General features: G+C 41.8%; 1 protein-coding gene across 3 annotated transcripts in view; it reads right to left on the bottom strand.

Moving 5' to 3' along the window:
• tenm4 (teneurin transmembrane protein 4) overlaps positions 1-18,696 on the bottom strand; it is a 969,538-nt gene that overhangs the window by 198,412 nt on the left and 752,430 nt on the right. For all 3 annotated transcript variants that reach the window (XM_070892063.1, XM_070892064.1, XM_070892065.1), the window contains 2 exons: positions 15,781-15,981; positions 7,874-8,059 (listed from right to left, as the gene is read on the bottom strand). In XM_070892063.1, the coding sequence (XP_070748164.1) occupies positions 7,874-8,059; positions 15,781-15,981 (387 nt within the window). The remainder of the gene's footprint in view (positions 1-7,873; positions 8,060-15,780; positions 15,982-18,696) is intronic.

Genomic DNA, 18,696 nt, shown 5'->3' with positions numbered 1-18,696 from the left:
CATGAAAATATCTTCACAATGGACACCTGCATAGTTTGGCAGGCTTCAATGTCAGCCTTTGTAGGAGCTCATAGTTTCAACCACAGTAGTGTGAGCTGCGTCCCTCTGCACTGTAATTATTTTAAGAATTTTTCCTTATTTCTCCTTGTCCTCATATCATCGATGCATGGATCAATTAGGCTTTGTTCGGAAAGCAGAACAATCCAAATCTATGGATATATTTGTAAATCATTTAATTCTACCCATTAGGATGCTTGACCATTGCAGGAATGACCCCAGCAATTATTTCCTCTCCCTTTGTTCCTTCAGGGAACCTAGATGTAGTAGAAAATTAATTCATGATGGGTCACTTGGATGATGGTCCAGTGAATTAGCTGCTTCATTTTCAACTGCATTTCTCTGCAATATTACCAATGAAAATAACAAAACAGTTCTGAAGTGCAGTAATCTATAGTGTAGCAGCAGACTGTCCACATAACAACAGCAAGGCAATGGAAAAAAACCTAAGTGGACCACATCAGACTGATAGAGTTATTGCAAGTGACAGAATTAGAAATTCCCCAAGTTGATTTGAAAAGGTTTACTTTTAAACACGTCATGAACAGTTTACAGAAGACATAGGAATGAAACCATACCTTTCACTACCTTATCCAGATAGTGAGCTTGAGGGATAAAACACACAGGACATTCAGGAGAGGTTGAAACAAGAACATTTCCACTAGCTAAGAGAGAATGGAGGTTAATCAATTACTACAAAACAAAAAAGAAAGCAGGATACATGCATCAGGAGAACAATGTCAAGAAACAACAATGCCATTCATGGTGACAAAAAAGGTTTGTGCAATTCTTTTCTAGGTTATATTGCTTTACGCTCATTGTTGTTTTTACATTTTTCACTACAGTATAAATCTGAATGGGATCTGAAGGTTGAGACTACAGTTAGGTTGTGACATTTCATTGCAGGAAAACTTCACCAGGAAGAAATCAGAAATGCTTGGTCATGACCAACTATCTAAAACTGAGATAGAGGCTATCCAGCTTCCCGAGCACAAACTACTAAGATCAATGATGGTCCAAAGTATTCTCCCTCTATTATGTAAGAAACACTTGAAAGTTCTTGCGGCAAAGAACATATGGGTCCAAAATTGTCCACCACCAGAAACACGGCTCACCTACCCGTTTCAGCTGTTTTCACTGCTGCAACGGAAGCCACAGCCTCTTGAGCGAAATTTGCTCTTTGGCTCTTTTTTTCCCCAACAGCCCGGAAGTTGGTCATAATGGGGGCGGAAGTGCAGCGGTGAGTGGATGTTCGCACACTAGAGGGGCGGAAGTGGGAGGCGGGCGGATGTCCGTCGCTGTCACTCATCAGCGTTACACTGATAATGTCATCACGCTGCCGCGTCACCATGTGTCTCCCATTCACTTAAAGGGGAGGGCCGCTGCGAACTCTCTGTTTATTTTGGTCCACTGGGCCACGAGGGAGAGTTTCGGCTGGGTCAGCAGCCTGGCACACAAGAGCGGGTACACGCTACCTGATGGCAGCCCGTCCGAACCCAGGGTCATAATTATCGACCCGATCTAGCAGTCGGCCGACAAAAAAAAAACTTGCTGTCCGTGGCAGTGCGCCCTCCCACTTTTAATTGCGGCCGCACCTCCATTTTACAAACAGTGCACTGGCAAAAAAAAGTTGATGGTGGCACCGAGTGACAGCAGCAACATTTTCTCTTTCGAATTTTGTGTTCGGGCGGCGGGGGGGCGGGGAGGAACATCAGCAGTGAATGCTCTGATGACGCACTTAGGATGGATTGGCAGTGGAGCGTAAGTAGGGGCTGCAGGTCACCGCAGGAGGGCAATTTTCAAAATGGTGGCCATTCCACTCTGCAGCATGGAGCCAATTTCTGGCAGTAACAGGCCTTAAGGAAAGGGGCAATTTCAGCCCCATACAGTTTACATGGAGATAATACATGACTTGAAGTGGAATTTTGACATGTTACATGTAGGTAATCTGAATAACTTGCACATATCACAAATAACCTTGTTATGCATGGCTTTCCATAAGATTCTAAATATTATAATTCCATTCCCAACTATATTTTTCTTTTTATGTCTGCATCTGACATTTTTTAGAAAAACAAAATTGATCTTCATTTTTATTTAAGGCACATTTTTCAAACCACCAAGCGAATGTGCACAATCATTCTCTGATGGTGAAGCTGAAGGGAACAAGCTGTACTTCAGTTTAAGAGGAATGGAGATTGTGGATGGTATGTATGCTGAAGACGATCGCTCTCATATGATGGTGTAAGGCTGTGGGGAGATTGGAAGACAAGGATAAGGATCTGGAAGTTGATTTGCTGGACCATTGGGAGTCAGTGGGAGCTTTATGTGGATGGAAATGATGATTACACAGGAGAGAGCATATGCCATGGAGTTCTGGAATAGCTTAAGTTTTTGAATGGTGGAAATGGAAAGGCCACTGATGAGTCTCAAGTACTAAACATTAAAATGTTGTTGGGAAAGCCCAGTAGCAAAGATTTAAAAATACAGAAAGTACCAATCCATTTAACGGAAGAAAAATAAATTCAGAGTCAGTAGAAACAACATCTCACATATGGATATGGTTTTTAAAGCAGTTCATATCACACCTGAATTTGAAGTTACGATTCTGAGTGGCCATAAAAGATCACATCAAATGGGAGAGATACTCAAAAAGGCGAATGGAATATTTGCCTTAATCTCAAGGGGTTTGGAATATTAAGGGGAGGAAGTTACACTTCAGCTGTACAGAGGCTTGATCAGACCCCACCTGGAGTACTGTCTTCCGTTTTTGGCACCAAACCTCAGGAAAGATACATTGGCCTTGGAGGGGGTACAGCGCAGTCACCGGAATTATACCACTGCTTAAAAGGTTAAATTATAAGGACAGGGTGTATACATTTAATTTATATTCCTTTGAGTTCAGAAGGTTTAAGGGTGCCAAATGTTTTTAAAATGATAAAGGAATTTTATAGAGAAACTATTTCTTCTGGTGGGGAATCCACAATAAGGGGACATCATCTTAAAATTAAGGCTAGAACATTTGGGAATGAAATTAAGACGTACTTTTTCCACACAAAGCGCTCATAGAAATCTGGAATTCTCTCCCCTAAAATGCTGTGGATGCTGGGTCAATTGAAATTTCCAAGATTGAAATCAATAGATTTTTGTTGGGTAAGGGTATCAAGGGTTATGGGGCAAAGGTGGGCAAATGGAGTTGAGGTACAGATCATCCATTAAGTAATTTAATGGTGAAATAGGCTTGAGGGGCCGAATAGACTACTCCTGTCCCAATGTTCCTCTAGTGCAATTAATGATATCAGAAGAGGAACAGAACATACCAAAGTGTCATCGAGATTAGGCATATGTACATCAGAAATAAATCTTAATAGGTAATATTTGTTATGTTTTGAGTTTGATAAGCATTGTTGACTTTGTTCCCCCAGTTTCAGAATCACTGATTACTCAATAATGTGTTTAGTTTTCAACTAAGATTTAACTTGAATGGAAAGAAACAACAGAAACCTTTTTTTGTACGTCATTCTTATAGAGGTTCTTTTGGAGATTATATCATGTCGGTGAACAATTCTTTGCATTAGAAGATGATTTTATATGTAGATTGGAACATAATAATGTATAAATAATCAATACTAAAAATAAATGGTCCGCTCCTCTGGATACCTCTACATGTTAAATAGTTTAGCAACAAGACTCTACTGAATGGCATCGCTAAGTAAAACAGACAGTCTCACATTAATCGTAATACAATAGGTTTTCAGATTTAAACATCACCATTAGTTTTCATTTTAAATTACATTTACACAGAACCAACATTTTATGTTAAGTTAGAGGAGAAATACAAACAAATGCTTCAGAAATGTGACGTTTTTACGTCCATTTGTAAAGTCACATAATGACGCAGACAGAACAATAGTTAAGGAAAAACAACATTCATGCAAAGAATAAAACACAAATACAAAGAAGCAATACTGTTAGCCAGTTGGATGATGGCAATGAGAGTAAGTGTATTTTCATTTTTTGTTTTTAACCAGACAGATTACTTACCAACAGTAGAGTTATCCTTACTTTGCATTAAAATACCATTGGTTTAGGACTGAGACAGTGCTCTAATTAGGAGAAGCCATGTGCCTGCCCTTGGAATGATCCAAGGCTCTTCTTTTGCTATACTATATGACTTAATCCTGATGGATTTCCCACTCATTTCGGAATTGTGAAGTACTTCAGTAATAACATCAAACAAATCAGAAGTCACGGATTTTTCAGTAGACAGAGACGGTCAAGGGATGACCTCAGAAGTCTTCAAGAACACGATAAGGTAAATGCGAATAGATTATTTTACTGAAGCCTGTGTGACATCAGGAGATTATTGCTTACAATAATTAAGAAGATAGGTAAAATAGCTGAAAGGATGTTTTGAAATTTTCATTGTAGCAAACTAATGGAACAGAACGGTGCAGCTGTAACATGGGACAGGTGGTACATGTGTGGGATTAAGTGGCATTTCACATCATGAAGATAATTTGGACTGCTTGATTGAAATCTTTTTTTAAAAGGCTAATCCTCATTAGAATGGTGACTCAGAGGTAAACCTATAGGACATGGCAAAGAAATAAAATGAAGGCGGTTTATATTTCTCCAAAACAATGAAGACATTCCAAGCTAAACCATTACAATGGTCGGGAAAATCCTCAGAGCTGCTCTTGCTCCACCAGGATTACTTTTCCGGAAGTATGGTGGAAACTTCGTTTACATGTAAACAGTGTTTGCGCTGCATTCTGGTGAAGTAACACTAGCGGTCAGGAGCAGCTTCGAGGAACTTCCTAGCCATAGTTTCGGTTTCTGAATTTTTCCAAATATTTAATGCTTATGGTCTTACTATATAAATTCTAAACACCAATTTAAGTTTTAAATTTTCTTCATAGCTTGCAGCACATGTAGAATTTAATGAATTAGATATATCCCTACTTTTAAAAGATGCTGCCATTTATAAAGCATTATCTGTTTAAGTTTGGCCAATTTCACTTTTTCAAGAAAAATATGATCCTAAAAATATTTTTCTTTGAGGGAAAATAGACGAGCCTCACCTCTGTGGTACTGTCCTCACATGGGGCCCAACATTGCCTAATCCCTTTTTTCGGCACACTGATCTGTAGTGCATCAACTTTGTGCGCTGGAAAGTGCGCCAGAAAAAAGGGGCCCCATCCTGGCCGCTCTTCGGTGTCCCCGGAGTCGTGGCGTGGCGTGGAGGCTGAAGGGGGGGAGCGGAGCAACAGGCCAGCGCAGAAAGAGCTGCGCGCATGCTCCTGCCCTCCCAGCACATCCTGCAGGCTGTGAGCAGGACCCGATGCTCGCAGCCTCTATCCCAGGCCGAAGGGACCACCTGATCTCGCCGCACCCTATCCCCAGCCGAGTGGACTCCTGCACCGACTGGGCGGCCTGCTGAGTTCCCGGAAAGGTAGGACTTCTCATATTTTTTATTTAGTGGCTGTGCTTGTGTGGCTGTGCTTGAGACTTTTGATCAAGGGGGATGGGGGCGGGGGAGGGAAGAGGAGAGTTTTGGGGGATGGTGGGGGGAGGAGGAGAGATGAGACTTCCACACCCAGGAGCTGTGATTCCTCCGGTCGCTCGGCGGCCTCCACCCCCCTCCCCCCACCCCCGTGAGACACCCCGGCCCAGCAGCTGTGACTTCTCCAGTGCGTATCTTCCCTTTCCTATCCCAGGCCGAAAGGCCTTATGCACAGGTCAGCCCTCTACCTTTCCCGGGCAGACTTTAAAGTAAGGTAGTATTTATTTCTTTTTTAATTGTTTTTAATGGTTTGAGCTTTTCCTTAATGTTTGGTGCTTGATTATTGAGGTCCTCTCCAGTTCCCTTCCCTCCCCTCCCCTCCCCTCTCCCTGCCCTAATGTCGATCTATTGTGCGCTGATTTTTTTCTTCACTGCCCGTAAGGTTTTTCAGAGCTGGCCACAAAACTGCATTTGGAGTCCGTTTGTGCTGGCCAAAGTGGCAAAAATGTCCAAAACTATCATAAGTGTCTGGGAACGCCCCTTTTTGAAAAAAAAATCGTACCTAACTGACTGACTCTGGAGCAAATTTTGGGGGGGAAAATGGCATTTTTTAAACTTACACCAGAAAAAAAAAAACTTACTCCAAAAATATTAATACAAGTCATAGCCAAAATTGGGTCCATGGTTCTAATTCCTACTTGTTTCACCAAATCCAGCACATTTCCTGCAATGGCTTCTCTTCCCTTCCTTACAATGTCAAACGTTCACTTTGTCCCCCTCTTATTCCTTATCTATATTCTGCCTCAGTGATATTATCCATAAGTATCAGGGCAGATTGTGTATGTATGCTAATGATACATAGTTTTACTTCTCTTCCACCACACTTGATTCCATGACGATCAATATGCTGCCCAGCATTAAGTTGTGGATGAACCAGAAACGTTGACAATTCAAAACTGGCAAGATTGAAGTCATCCTATTTGTTTCCTGCAAAAAAAACTCCATGCCATCGTCCCCAATTCCAGTCCCCTTCCTGGGGATATCTCTATACTTGGCCTCCTACACTGTTCGAATAAAACTCAACGGAAGCTCTAGGAATGGCACCTCATCTTTCGATTAGGTACTCAACTTTAGGTTCAACAATTTCATAACCAATGCGTCCATTTTTTCAGAAATCAGGTGCTGGTAATGATTTTGCTGTTGCCATTTATAGTTCCTCCAAACCCATCTTTTATTTCTTCACTTGTGCCACACCCTTTTGCCCTGCACTATCATCCCTTCTGTCATTTAATAATTGCTGCCTTCCATCCTATCAGAGACCTTTCCTCTTGTTCTTTCCTCCCCTCCCTCCTTTCCCTGCCTTTGTACTTGCTTAAAACCTCTTACATCTGTAACATTTTCTAGCTCTGACGAAAGGTCACAGACCTGAAACGTTAACTGTGTTTCTCTCTCCACAGATGCTTCTTGACCTGCTGAGTATTTCCAGCGCTTCTGTTTATAGTTCAGCCGACTAATACTATCTATAAGAGCAAGATATCAAAGAGAATCTTGGGTCTTTGGAACCGTATGCTGAGTGAAAATTGGAAGGGAATAAAGTACCCTATAATATGAACAACCAATAGATTTTTGTTAAAGCTGTAAAGTCTCATACGTTGTAAATGTACCTAACATAAATCATGTTGCCAACACCAATGGTTTGGCTGATATTTTTGAAGCTAAGATCCTGTAATGAGACATAACTGAGATGAATGTTTACTCCCTCGATCCTATAGATTAGAGCCAGGTACTGATAACATAGAATAAGACCAGTGCAGTGTTTAAACAGAACAGATACTGTCATGTATGCAAAACTGGCTTCAAAATTACATTCAGAAATTAAAATATGAATAAAATTGATTGAGTTGTAATTGTTTGAATGATCAATTCTGATCATTGATCTAAAATGCAACCATTTAAAAGGAACACATGGGGAACACCTACTTTTATTGGCATTTTCAACATGCCAGATACCTGAACTGGCCAATGCCTCACAATTAATGACAGATTTGTTTATTAAAATTAAAACATATTGTCATTTTACAGATATGATTTTGAACTACTGGAATAATAGAAAGGACTTCCTATACTGCAAACCACAAAGTAAATTTAACAATGAAATGGTCAAAGTGTTCCCCCTCATCTGGCTATAAAAGGGCACTTACTCATTCGCAAACGAAAATTCACAACAAAAGTTTAAAATCCCATTAAAAAAAAATCTCATGCTAGACCAAGTAGTACAAATAGATTAAACATGCTTTTCTTAAGTCCTACCAATTGTGCAGTGCTCTCCATTCCACCCAGGGCTGCATTCACACTTGCCATCCTTACAAGTCCCATGCTCATTGCAACGTGGGTGACACGCTCGCTGATCACAGGCGCTGCCCATCCAGCCTTCGTCACAGCGACAGGTGCCTCCAATGCAAATCCCATGGCTGCTACAGTCTACTGCACAAATCTCTGTGGGAGACACAGGCAAATCCCTGTATTATTGTCAAAGATGTAACAGTTCAATGGCCAGGTCAAGCAGGAATAAAAAGATGTTTTACACGCTTGGCAGTTAATTCCTTTCAACAATAAGCATTTAATAAGATTACAATAAAATTGGAATTACAGAGGCCATCCTTAAATGGTTCACCTACTTCTTTTACAAGCTCATGATAACTAATGTTTCTTCACTATTCTTTTTTGATAAAAAGGGGAATTGATAGGTTCTGTAGGAAATGTATGAAATATCGCATTTAATTAAAAACTTGTCAGGAGTAGCTTCAAACAAAACAGATGGGAAGAAAGCTACCAGCTAATTAAAACACTAATGCCTGAACATGCCACTCAGAGGAATAGTGTTAGAAATTGTTGGTAGTTCAACATTACTGCATATAATAAAGAGTCGATACCTTGAGCCAACTTAAAAAATTATTCAAGAGCTTCAGCTTTTCAACTTTTAACTTTTTTGATTCAGAAGATCATAAAGGTACTAAACACTTCTTCACTTCAAGAAATATCAAATACTTCAACATCTTTGCATACTTTTAAAATGGGATTCCAGTGAAATGAGACTTGTACACTTATTTGCATTTTACTTCGATTTTAGCAAAACTGTAATGAGTTGAAATTGCACATATTAGTCAGGTGTTCATATGAAATTCTTCTCTGCTATTTTAATGAAGATTAACCTGCTAAACCAATAGGTTAATAGCCTTATTAAAATAGCAAAAAAAGGAATGTTACATGGCACTTTACTGACTGTTTTTTAACAAGGGAGTTGACCTGTTTATTTGAAGTAGATTAATCCTACGATAAAATAGCAGACAGTTATACCAAATACTGTGGATTGAAATTGTGCTAGAGGGAGACCCTGTTAGTAACTACAATCTGAAGAACATTCTCAGCTCCATAGAACTGAGTTACAATTTCAAAATATCTCTCATTCCAAAATAAAAATGCTGCTCAATGCTCTGTAAAAGCACAATGTATAACTTGCACCATCCATGAAGCCTTCCTGAAATAAAAATTATTCCGATTTAAACAGATTGAGGCCGGTTAATCTCAAATTATCAAATTTTAATTACAGAATTGCTTGGTTTTATGCTTCAGTTACATCTGCACATAGGATTTTTGAAATATTTAATTATGGAATTATTACTGTTATGATTCCGGAGTGAAGTTGAATTAATTGCTTTTACTGGTTGAATGCAGATTATTTGAATCATGTAAACATATCTGACATAGTTTGTTATTTATTGATGTCAATGATGGAAAAAGTGGGGTGTGGGCAGTGATTGGGTGTTTTTGCCTGTGATACTTATGATTTCAGACCAATATTGGTATAAAAATGTTTTTATTGAACATAACCTTGTTGCACATTGTCTCAGATAGCTGGACTGTTACACACTGGTGATTCCTTAACATGAAAGGGTTAAATAAAACTTAACTTCAATCAATGTAAACTTTAACTGGCACCAAAGTGATGGGCATCATTGATGTCTGAGCTGCATACACACAGCAGTGTGTCAACATTGTTACTCACAGCAACGTTCTTTCAGGCAAATCATTCAGATATCAGCTCCTCATGCAAGAGTCTTGCAGCTATGTAGCCGCCACGGCCCCTTTCCTGCGGTCTGGAGGGGGGCATGGGTTTGGTTGCAATAGCCAGCCTGATTGTCTGGCCCTAGGTCAGCGTCCAGCCCCTCATCGTACTCTTCCTCTCTCTCCTGAGGTGGAGCATCAGTCCCTTCTGGCAATTCTTAGCCCCTCCTGATAGCCAGGTTGTGCAGCATGGAGCACACGACCACGAATTTACCTGCTTGCTCAGGGTTGTATTGTAGCTCCCTCCGAGTGGTCCAGACATCTGAAGTGCTGGTAAGCACAATTATTGTTTTGTGGACCACATTGTGTGTGTCACTGTGGCTCTGGTTGTATTGCTTCTTGGCCTCGGTGTGGATGTCATGCAGGAGGGGGGTCAACAGCCAGGTGGCTAGGCCATATCGGTTATCACCAAAGCATCCAGCATTGTCCTTGTGGCTGAATCTTAAAGATGTCAGAGACAGCGATATGAGCCTCATCAAAGGTGCCCGGACATTTGACATTCACTGCCATGATGATCTGGTTGTGGTCGACAACAAGGTGGACTTTCAGGGAGTAAAATCCTTTTGTGTTACGAAAACGCTCCGGGTCCTGAGAAGGTGGCCGCATGGCAATGTGAGTGCACTGTATAGTTTCCTGCACCCTGGGGAACTTAGCAATGCAGTAGAATGCTCCAGCCCTGTTAGTCTGAGCCTCCATGGTCATGGGGAAGCTGATAAAGTCCATCCTTCTGTTTAATGCAGCGATGGATGGCACGGTGAGACAAAGGGCAAATCTTGACTGCGGAGGCCCGAAAGGAACCAGATGCATAGAAAGACAGTGCCGCGGTGACCTGGACCTCGACCAACACTGATGTCCAGATAGCAGGCTGCATATGTGGCCTGATGAGCTCTCAGATTTCATTGATCACCACTTTGTGGAAGCGCAGTCTCCGAAGGCAGGTGTGGTCGGACAGATCGAAGTAAGACCTCTTCGCTATACGTGCAGGGTGTGTATGGTCTGGTCCTCCTCCTCATTCTTGCACGTCTTAAATTGGGGTCATAATGATGTACATCACACATTGAGCCATTTGCACTCTGCAGCATCTGCGTATTTATCGATGCAAGCTGAGAAATGGCTTGCCCCATTGCAATGAAAGTATAACAGCGATTGATCAGAAGCAATAATTTCCACACTAAAATACACCTAGAGTAAACCCCCAATAGTCTAGAGTCTGAAAATATGTCTGTTGAGATGGTCACTTCACCTGAGAAGAACGCCAGAGTCAATGCAAACTCCCCCGAAGTTGAAGCGGTCTTTTGAATGAAGCGAACTGCAATTTTAAAAACGGCAGCCACACCACTGGCTTTTGTTCAGAACAGTTCCACTTTTTCTGGGCGTTTTTTGGGCGAGCGATATTGTGGGCGATGTGTGTGTGCGAGGTGGTGAAAGTGACGATGGGCGATCTGCTGGACGTTCGTTTCGGCAAATATGCTTTTTACGACAAAAAAAAAATGGGTGGGTGGTATTATTGAATCTCGGCGTTAATTCCGTGTGGGAAGTAACGCTGGGCGATATTATGGCCGTTGATTTCGCCCATTCTGATGATTCCGCCCCAAAAAAGTGGGCGGGCGGTTATATTTTTTCCTGGCATTAAGCACATGGGGAAAGTAACGCTCAGCGTTAATTTCCGAAAAATGCCCGTCAGTTTCTATTTTGTGCCTCAATGGACGATATATGGCCGTTATATGTGATTTCAGTGATAAAATGGAAGTTAAGTGGGCGTTAAGCCTGCAAAAAATGAGGAAACTCCAGCCCCAGGTCCCCTAGTTTTAGTTTCTCCTATGTGGAAATATTTTCTCTGCATCCACCTTGTCGAGCCCCCTCATTATCTTCTATGTTTCGATAAGATCACCTCGCATTCTTCTCAACTCCATTGAGTATAGGCCCAACCTACTCAACCCATCTTCATAAGTCAACCACCTCATCTCTGGAATCAAACTAGTGAACCTTCTCTGAGCAGCCTCCAATGCAAGTATATCATTCCTTAAATACAGAGACCAAACCTGTACACAGTACTCCAGGTGTGGCCTGACTACGATGGAGTGATTGTGTTATTACTCACTGCCAAGATCACCAAATGCACAATAGAAATTTCAAGAGGAATAAAATCAAACAAAAATAGAATTATAACAAGTATTAAAGATTCAAAAAAAGTGTTTCAGTATTACATAAAGCCTTCAAATTCAAAACAGTCATTACAAATATGAAATTATTGGGTGTAACAACTTAAAAAAGGCAGTTTTTGAGAAAGCCATTTTGTTGCAGTACGTTTGTTATAATAATGCACTGTGTTAACAGCTTGTGTTCACAAGTCCCTGGTTACTGATTTCTCCACCTTAATCTGATTATCAGGGGAAGACTTTGTGCATAGGCCAAGTACTTCTCTGCATGGTGGGAAGGAAAATTGTCATGCAGGTTAATGAGTGCCACTCTAAAGCACCAGCTAACAGCTGGCTGCAAAATGATAATGTTCTGGGCCTAGGAGCAGAAATCCTACTTTCATTCTCAGCTGTGAAATGATGGGTTGGTACAATGGTCACTGAAAAGGAAGGGGGAAAGCAACTTAATAATTAGAGTGAAGGGGGGGGGGGGGGGACACATGCATAGAACTATGGGTAAATTTTCAATTAGTGCCCCAGTGCAAAATATAATACAACTGAAGCAAATGTTAATAATTTGGGCAGGAAGATCAGTGCATCCAATTTGCAACCCGTGATTTTCCATTCATTAATTTTAGTGCACGTCACGGAGTTATTATTGCAGTGATTTTATATCCGAAGTTCATCTTATCTATTCAACAGAAATTCAAAACTGTTTTGGATGCATTTACACCATAAGTTTAGCATCCAGGCAAAGCAGTTTCTGCTTCACCCTTACTTGGGTAGTGCAAATCAAGCCCCAGGGCCTGACCTGACTCCAGAGCGAAGTGAAGTGAGATTCCCTCCCCCAGAAAGTCTCACTCCGCTTTGTGCCAGGTTCAGGTCGGGACATGACTCTGGATTCTGGCTCCATTTACACTATAATTGTAATGTCCCACTGCTACTCGTAGAACCGGAGCTAAACTAAACGGAGACGAGCAATTTTTTTGTATAAGAATGATGAGCCAAGCTCATATATTCTAAGAAGTGGCTATTAAATGTTATGAATTAGCAGAAGAGATTTCATCAAAACATCTGAATGGGTAGAACATAAGAACATAAGAATTAGCAGGAGTAGGCCATTCGGCCCCTTGAGTCTGCTCTGCCTTTCAATGAGATCATGGCTGATCTTCTCCCTCAACTTCACTTTCCTGCACTATCCCCATGTCCCTTGATTCCCTTAATATTCAAAAATCTATCGATCTCTGTCTTGAATATACTCAACAACTGAGCATCCACTCTGGTAGAGAATTCCAAAGAGTCACCACCCTCTGAGTGAAGAAATTTCTCAGTGGAATTCTCAGTAGAGCTGAGAGAAGAAACTAAAACGATGGAAGGAACTAGACCTGACATTAGAAGAGTGACCCAGAGCAGAGATATCGAACTAAGATCTGAAAGCTACTTGGCAATTAGACTTATAGCGAGCAAAATTGTTGCGCGCCAGTGTTGTGGGGTGGTAACATACGAACCTGGGTCATTTTGCGCCCAGGTCGGAAGTACTGCCACGCTTGCTGAATTGGGCTATAGTGTCCCGGAAACAAGGCGGAGCGCTGTCTGAGACATCCCGCCTCATTTCCGAGATGCTCTTGGGGCGGTAGCTGGGCGCAATTCTCAGCGCAGCGCTGAAAACATCACCACAGCGCTATTGACGTGTGCGCTATGCGGCACCTCTGCATAGTGCTGATGCGCCACAAAGCCCTCCCCCCCTTCTTTTAAAGGAGAGGGCCACTGCAAACTCTGCATTAGCTTTGGTGGCCACCACTGGACCACCAGTGACATTTTTGGCTGGAAGTGCCGGGCTGCATGATGGGGGCCCGGCCGAACCAACGGCTGCAATTGTTGGGCTGTTTGAAAAGTCGGGCGACAGAAAAACATGGCGGCGGTGGCGCAAAGGCCCTCCCCTTTAAGGAGCACCCTGGAGGCTCCTGTACAGCAGCTTCATGCCCTGCGAAGCTGTCGTTGGCATCGCCCAGAGCCTGCCTCGTGTGCCGCGAGGGGCAATTTCTGCCACGGGTGCAAAGGGGTTGGTGTGGGGCAATAAGGGATCGGCGTGTACGGTGAGGACATCGGCGTATGCGCCCTGACCAGAGGCGCTATTCTGGAGGCGCAGCGCAAAGCCATTATCGCCCTCACAATGATGGGGGAAATTCCGGGGAGCCGCTTCCACCACCCAGCTCCGGAGGCACTAACAGGCCTTTTGAAAGGGACAATTTCGTCCCCATAGTTTACCTGCATTGTAATTAAATCATATAATAATCCTTGCACTTATTTGAACTTTGAGTTTAGTAAAAAAAAAAAAATAACCAAAAGGGCCGATTTCCCAATCAAGTTCTCCCACTTCATTTTAACCCAGCCTGTCCGGGCCAGCGGGGAACTGATGGGAAGGAACTAGCCACCCATTTTACACTCTGTCCGATTTTACTCTCCACTGCAGTCAATGAAAAGTAAAATCGGATAGGCTGTGCATCAGGCTGCTTATCTGATCCCGTCAGTATCCCGCCGGCCGGGTTAAGTTAAAATTACCCCCACAGATCCTGGCGGTCTGTTTAAATGAATGGGTTGGAAATCAGGAGATGCAGGCCTGCAATTTCCTGACCAGCACTCTCAGCATGGGTCATTCCTTGCCAGGAGTTCCAGATTAGGGATTCAGCCCTAAGTTTCCAGAAAGAAAGGCAAATTTAATGATATGTTAAAGATGTATACAACCATTCAGGAATCAGAGATAGGTTTGATATATAAACACTGCACGCTCAGGAAGACGACAGATATTTTGAATAAAGCTTAAGATATGCTGCAGAAGGTCTTCTGAGAGGAATTATTTAAACACACCACAATCCTTTACTTATTACAAGAGGATTTGAATATAAGAGTAAACATGTCTTATATAGGGCCCTGGTGAGACCACACCTGGAGTATTGTGTGCAGTTTTGGTCTCCTTACCTAAGGAAGGATATGCTTGCCATAGAGGGAGTGCAACGGAGGCTCACCAGACTGAATCCTGGGATGGAGAGATTGTCCTATGAGGAGAGATTGAGTAAACTAGGCCTATATTCTATGGAGTTTAGAAGAATGATCGGTGATCTCATTGAAACATACAAAATTCTTACAGGGTTCGACAGGGTAGATGCAGGGAGGATGTTTCCCTTGACTGGGGAGTCGAGAACCAGGGGTCACAGTCTCAGAATAAGGGGTCAGTCATTTAGGACTGAGATGAGGAGAAATGTCTTCACTCAGAGGGTGGTGAATCTTTGGAATTCTCTATCCCAGAGGGCTATGAAAGCTCAGTCATGGAGTATATTCAAGACAGACATCGATAGATTTTTGGATATTAAAGTGAATCAAGGGATATGGGGATAGTGCAGGCAAGTGGAGCTGAGGTAGATTATCAGCCATGATCTCACTGAATGGCAGAGCGGGCTTGAGGGGCCGAATAGCCTACTCCTGCTCCTATTTCTTATGTTCTTATATTCATATATAAGTCCTGTGCTCAAGCAATTATGACTGGAAAGAAAAAGCATAGGATTCATTTGAGTGGCTGTAGAAACCAAGGAATGAAGAAAAGAAGAATGTTTATTACAAGCAAGGAGCAATTTTCTCTTTTTGGATGTGATAGTTGTAAATCGAATGATTATCGTATCTCATTTGTTTTTCTATATAGCTAGCTTGACGAGTTAACAATTAGAAATAGGATTAAACTTGATACCAATACTTCCAAATTCTGACTTTGCAGTTCCTTTTCAAATGACTAAGAAATTCAGTATCAGCAACCCTGGTGACACTGTCCTGCAGACATTATTAAGGTACAAGTCACATGTTACAGGGGCTCTAACCATTGTTTGATTCCATCACAACAAAGCTGTGGACAATTGTACAGTTATTCTCCTAATATAGAAGTTTGAATGGTTGATGCATTACCCATAGAGCAATCGTGGCCTGTCCAGGTAAGGTCACAGTTGCAGGTCTTTGAATCTGGTTGGAATGTCCCATGTCCTGAACATTGGTCTGCACAAGCTGTTCTTAGAGTCTCGCAGTTTGATCCACCCCAGCCAGTGGCGCAATGGCATTCTCCACGGACACAAATTCCTCGTCCAGAACATGTTGAGTCTAAGCAGTCCACTGAAAAATAATAAAACACCAACCAGCTTTAGGACTTCAAATCTATTATACTCAAGCTTTTTTTTAAATAAAAGATCACATCAGTTAAATAAAAATTCACAAAGTCTTGTCTCATTGGCACATAAATCACTCAGCATCATAAAGACATCAGTTATTACAATTTTATGGAAAAAAATATGTACTTGAGCCACAATCTTAGCTGCAGGAACACTCAGGGGTCGCAAGACCCCCTACACCCAGCAACTGTGTTCAATATGAGTAGCTAATTTGAGTTGCATTAGATCGGAAAGTTTTTCAGATCCAATGCACAACATCATTTGCCTCAAGGAAATTCTGCTTTACAGAAAAAAGGGCAGCACTGAAAACTGCTACAGGGAAAGGCCATGCAAAGAAAGCAATGTGTGAATAGCACTAATACTAATACTGTAGTTATGTTGAAGGGATGTACTGGAAAGCAGCTCTGGGTATTTGCAATTCTTTCTTATTAATGATACTGTCCTGCAGACTTTGCAAGGCAATTATTTTGTGAATTTTGGATTAGTCAAGATGAGTGCTATTACTACTGGAGAATTTTCATCTCCATTTTCCACTTTTCATTGTGGGTATTCAAGGCAAAATGTTCCAACTTTGTGTTGCTGGCAGGAAGACTTGCTAGGAGTGTTGGATGCACATTGTACATGATTCTCCAATATTTTGTCTGGGTTAGATTTAAACATAGGTTCTAGTGGTGAAAAGTCAGCATTAAACTCTCCCCATCACCCAATCCTTCTGCTGCAGAGTACTTTCACTAATAAAAGGGCAACACTGACTATCTGCCTCTGCCAGCCTCTTGTCCTCCCAGGTAGCCTCAAGCTGTTTTCAATGGTCTCAAAAGGATTCTGGAAAAAGTTCAACTTATAACAACAAAACTGAATGCACCATAAACCTAGTACATGCAGTTTTTTCTTTTAAAATTATTTTGGGGTTTCCAACTTCGGAAAAAGGTTAGTCACGAGAAAACTGCCAGAATGGAAGCAGCGGGTGGGCTGAAGGCAGGTTGGTGGTGGCTGATTTCCTGCCACAAATTCACCTGTAAACTGGTATTTCACAAGATAGATACAGATAGAAAGGGCGCACAGCCTATCTTGGCTCAATCATCCAGATCCCTATAAACCCACTATTGTGGAGTCAGAGCATTTCTTGAATCATTCCAGGGCTGTTGCCTCTACTCATCCACTCAGAGGTCCATTCCATTGGATAGTTTTTTGGGTCCCTGTAACGTTCAATCTAGAACATCTCACTGCTCGTACAACACTAGCCAAGAAAGGCACTAAATGCATTGCATGGAATTTTGTGAGGTCAGCTCATTTGCACAGTTATGTCCAGCTTCCTGTGTGGGGAGCTAACTTAAAAAAGGAGAACTAGAACATTGCATTTTCAGTACCATTTAAAGGGCAGCAAATATTCTTAGAGACTTGGAAAATACACAAAAGGCATTTAAATCTGTTGACAACCAGCTTTGCCAAAGCTAAAGGTAAGAGGGAAAAGTGCCTGGCAAAGTGAAGTGAAAGGAAACCCAAAGTGGAGAATTGGTGGAGCAGCTGCTTCATGGCTGATGAAGTAGACATTATCGTGTGTGTGGAGGGTTGCCCTGTTTGATATTCCATGGTGTTCTCCCAGGTCAAAACTGCACCAGAAGCTATGCAAATATGCAATGAAATGACTTAAAAAACTATAATGTAACAGGCCTGGAATGAGCAGGAGGATTACAAATATCATTCACAATCACCATTACAGTGCTGTGCCTGTGCTGGAGTTTGATTACAGGTCAGTTTGCAGCATGCAGCACAACTCTGCCACTACCTTGGCATTGTATCAGAGCCTATGCACAGAGAGTTCCTCAGAACAATCCTGTATTTGCAGATAGGTGTATCATGGCATGTGGTCTCAGTCTTTCTGTTGTATAACCTCACATACCCGACATCCCTCTATTGCTCTTTTTTTTCTTCCCCAGAAAAACATAGATGAAGGAACAGTAATATATATCCCATTGGGAACCCATTGTTCAAATTTGTAGGATCAAGCTAAGATCTGACGACATTAAAATTTATGACCAATGAAATGAGTCAAAAAATGTTAAAACAGAATGCACATTTTTTAAAACAAGTAGTGATTCTTGCTGCATCCCTTTAAAGTAACACTGCCACATTTAACAGGTGCTGGGAAATTCGAGACACCTGTTGTACATGGATATTTTTATGAATGAATGCACATTCTATATAAATGGTAGGAAATAGTCGTGATATCCATAAGATGCCATTTCCTCCAGACAATATTAAAAGAAAGCAGGAGATTCTTATACCATTCAGAATCTCGACTAGAAAAATGCGGCGTGGGTGTAATGCAGCCAGAATTCTTGATTTGTGTTGATCACTTTCGTGTGGAAAAGAATTTCCTGACTGTTATGTATGAACAAAGAGTCTGACTGGATACTGTGAGCTCAAAGTAAAGTGTGACCGTAGTCTTTTATTGTAGGTCTCCAGAATGCCTCTCCAGCCTGTGAGGCCTCCTTAAGTATCTGTGCTCCCAAGGGATTGTGGCTGTACAAGGTATATACAAATTTACATATATAACAACACTCCCACGCAAAGTAACTATTTACAAGGTGAGACGATCTGGGGCCTTCCTTTCCCTGGTTGATCGTCTCGGTGCAAATGCTGATTTTGGTGAATCGAT

Source organism: Pristiophorus japonicus, chromosome 10 (genome assembly GCF_044704955.1).
Source record: "Pristiophorus japonicus isolate sPriJap1 chromosome 10, sPriJap1.hap1, whole genome shotgun sequence".
NCBI lineage: Eukaryota > Metazoa > Chordata > Chondrichthyes > Pristiophoridae > Pristiophorus > Pristiophorus japonicus.
This window is presented reverse-complemented; position numbering and strand designations above follow the sequence as displayed.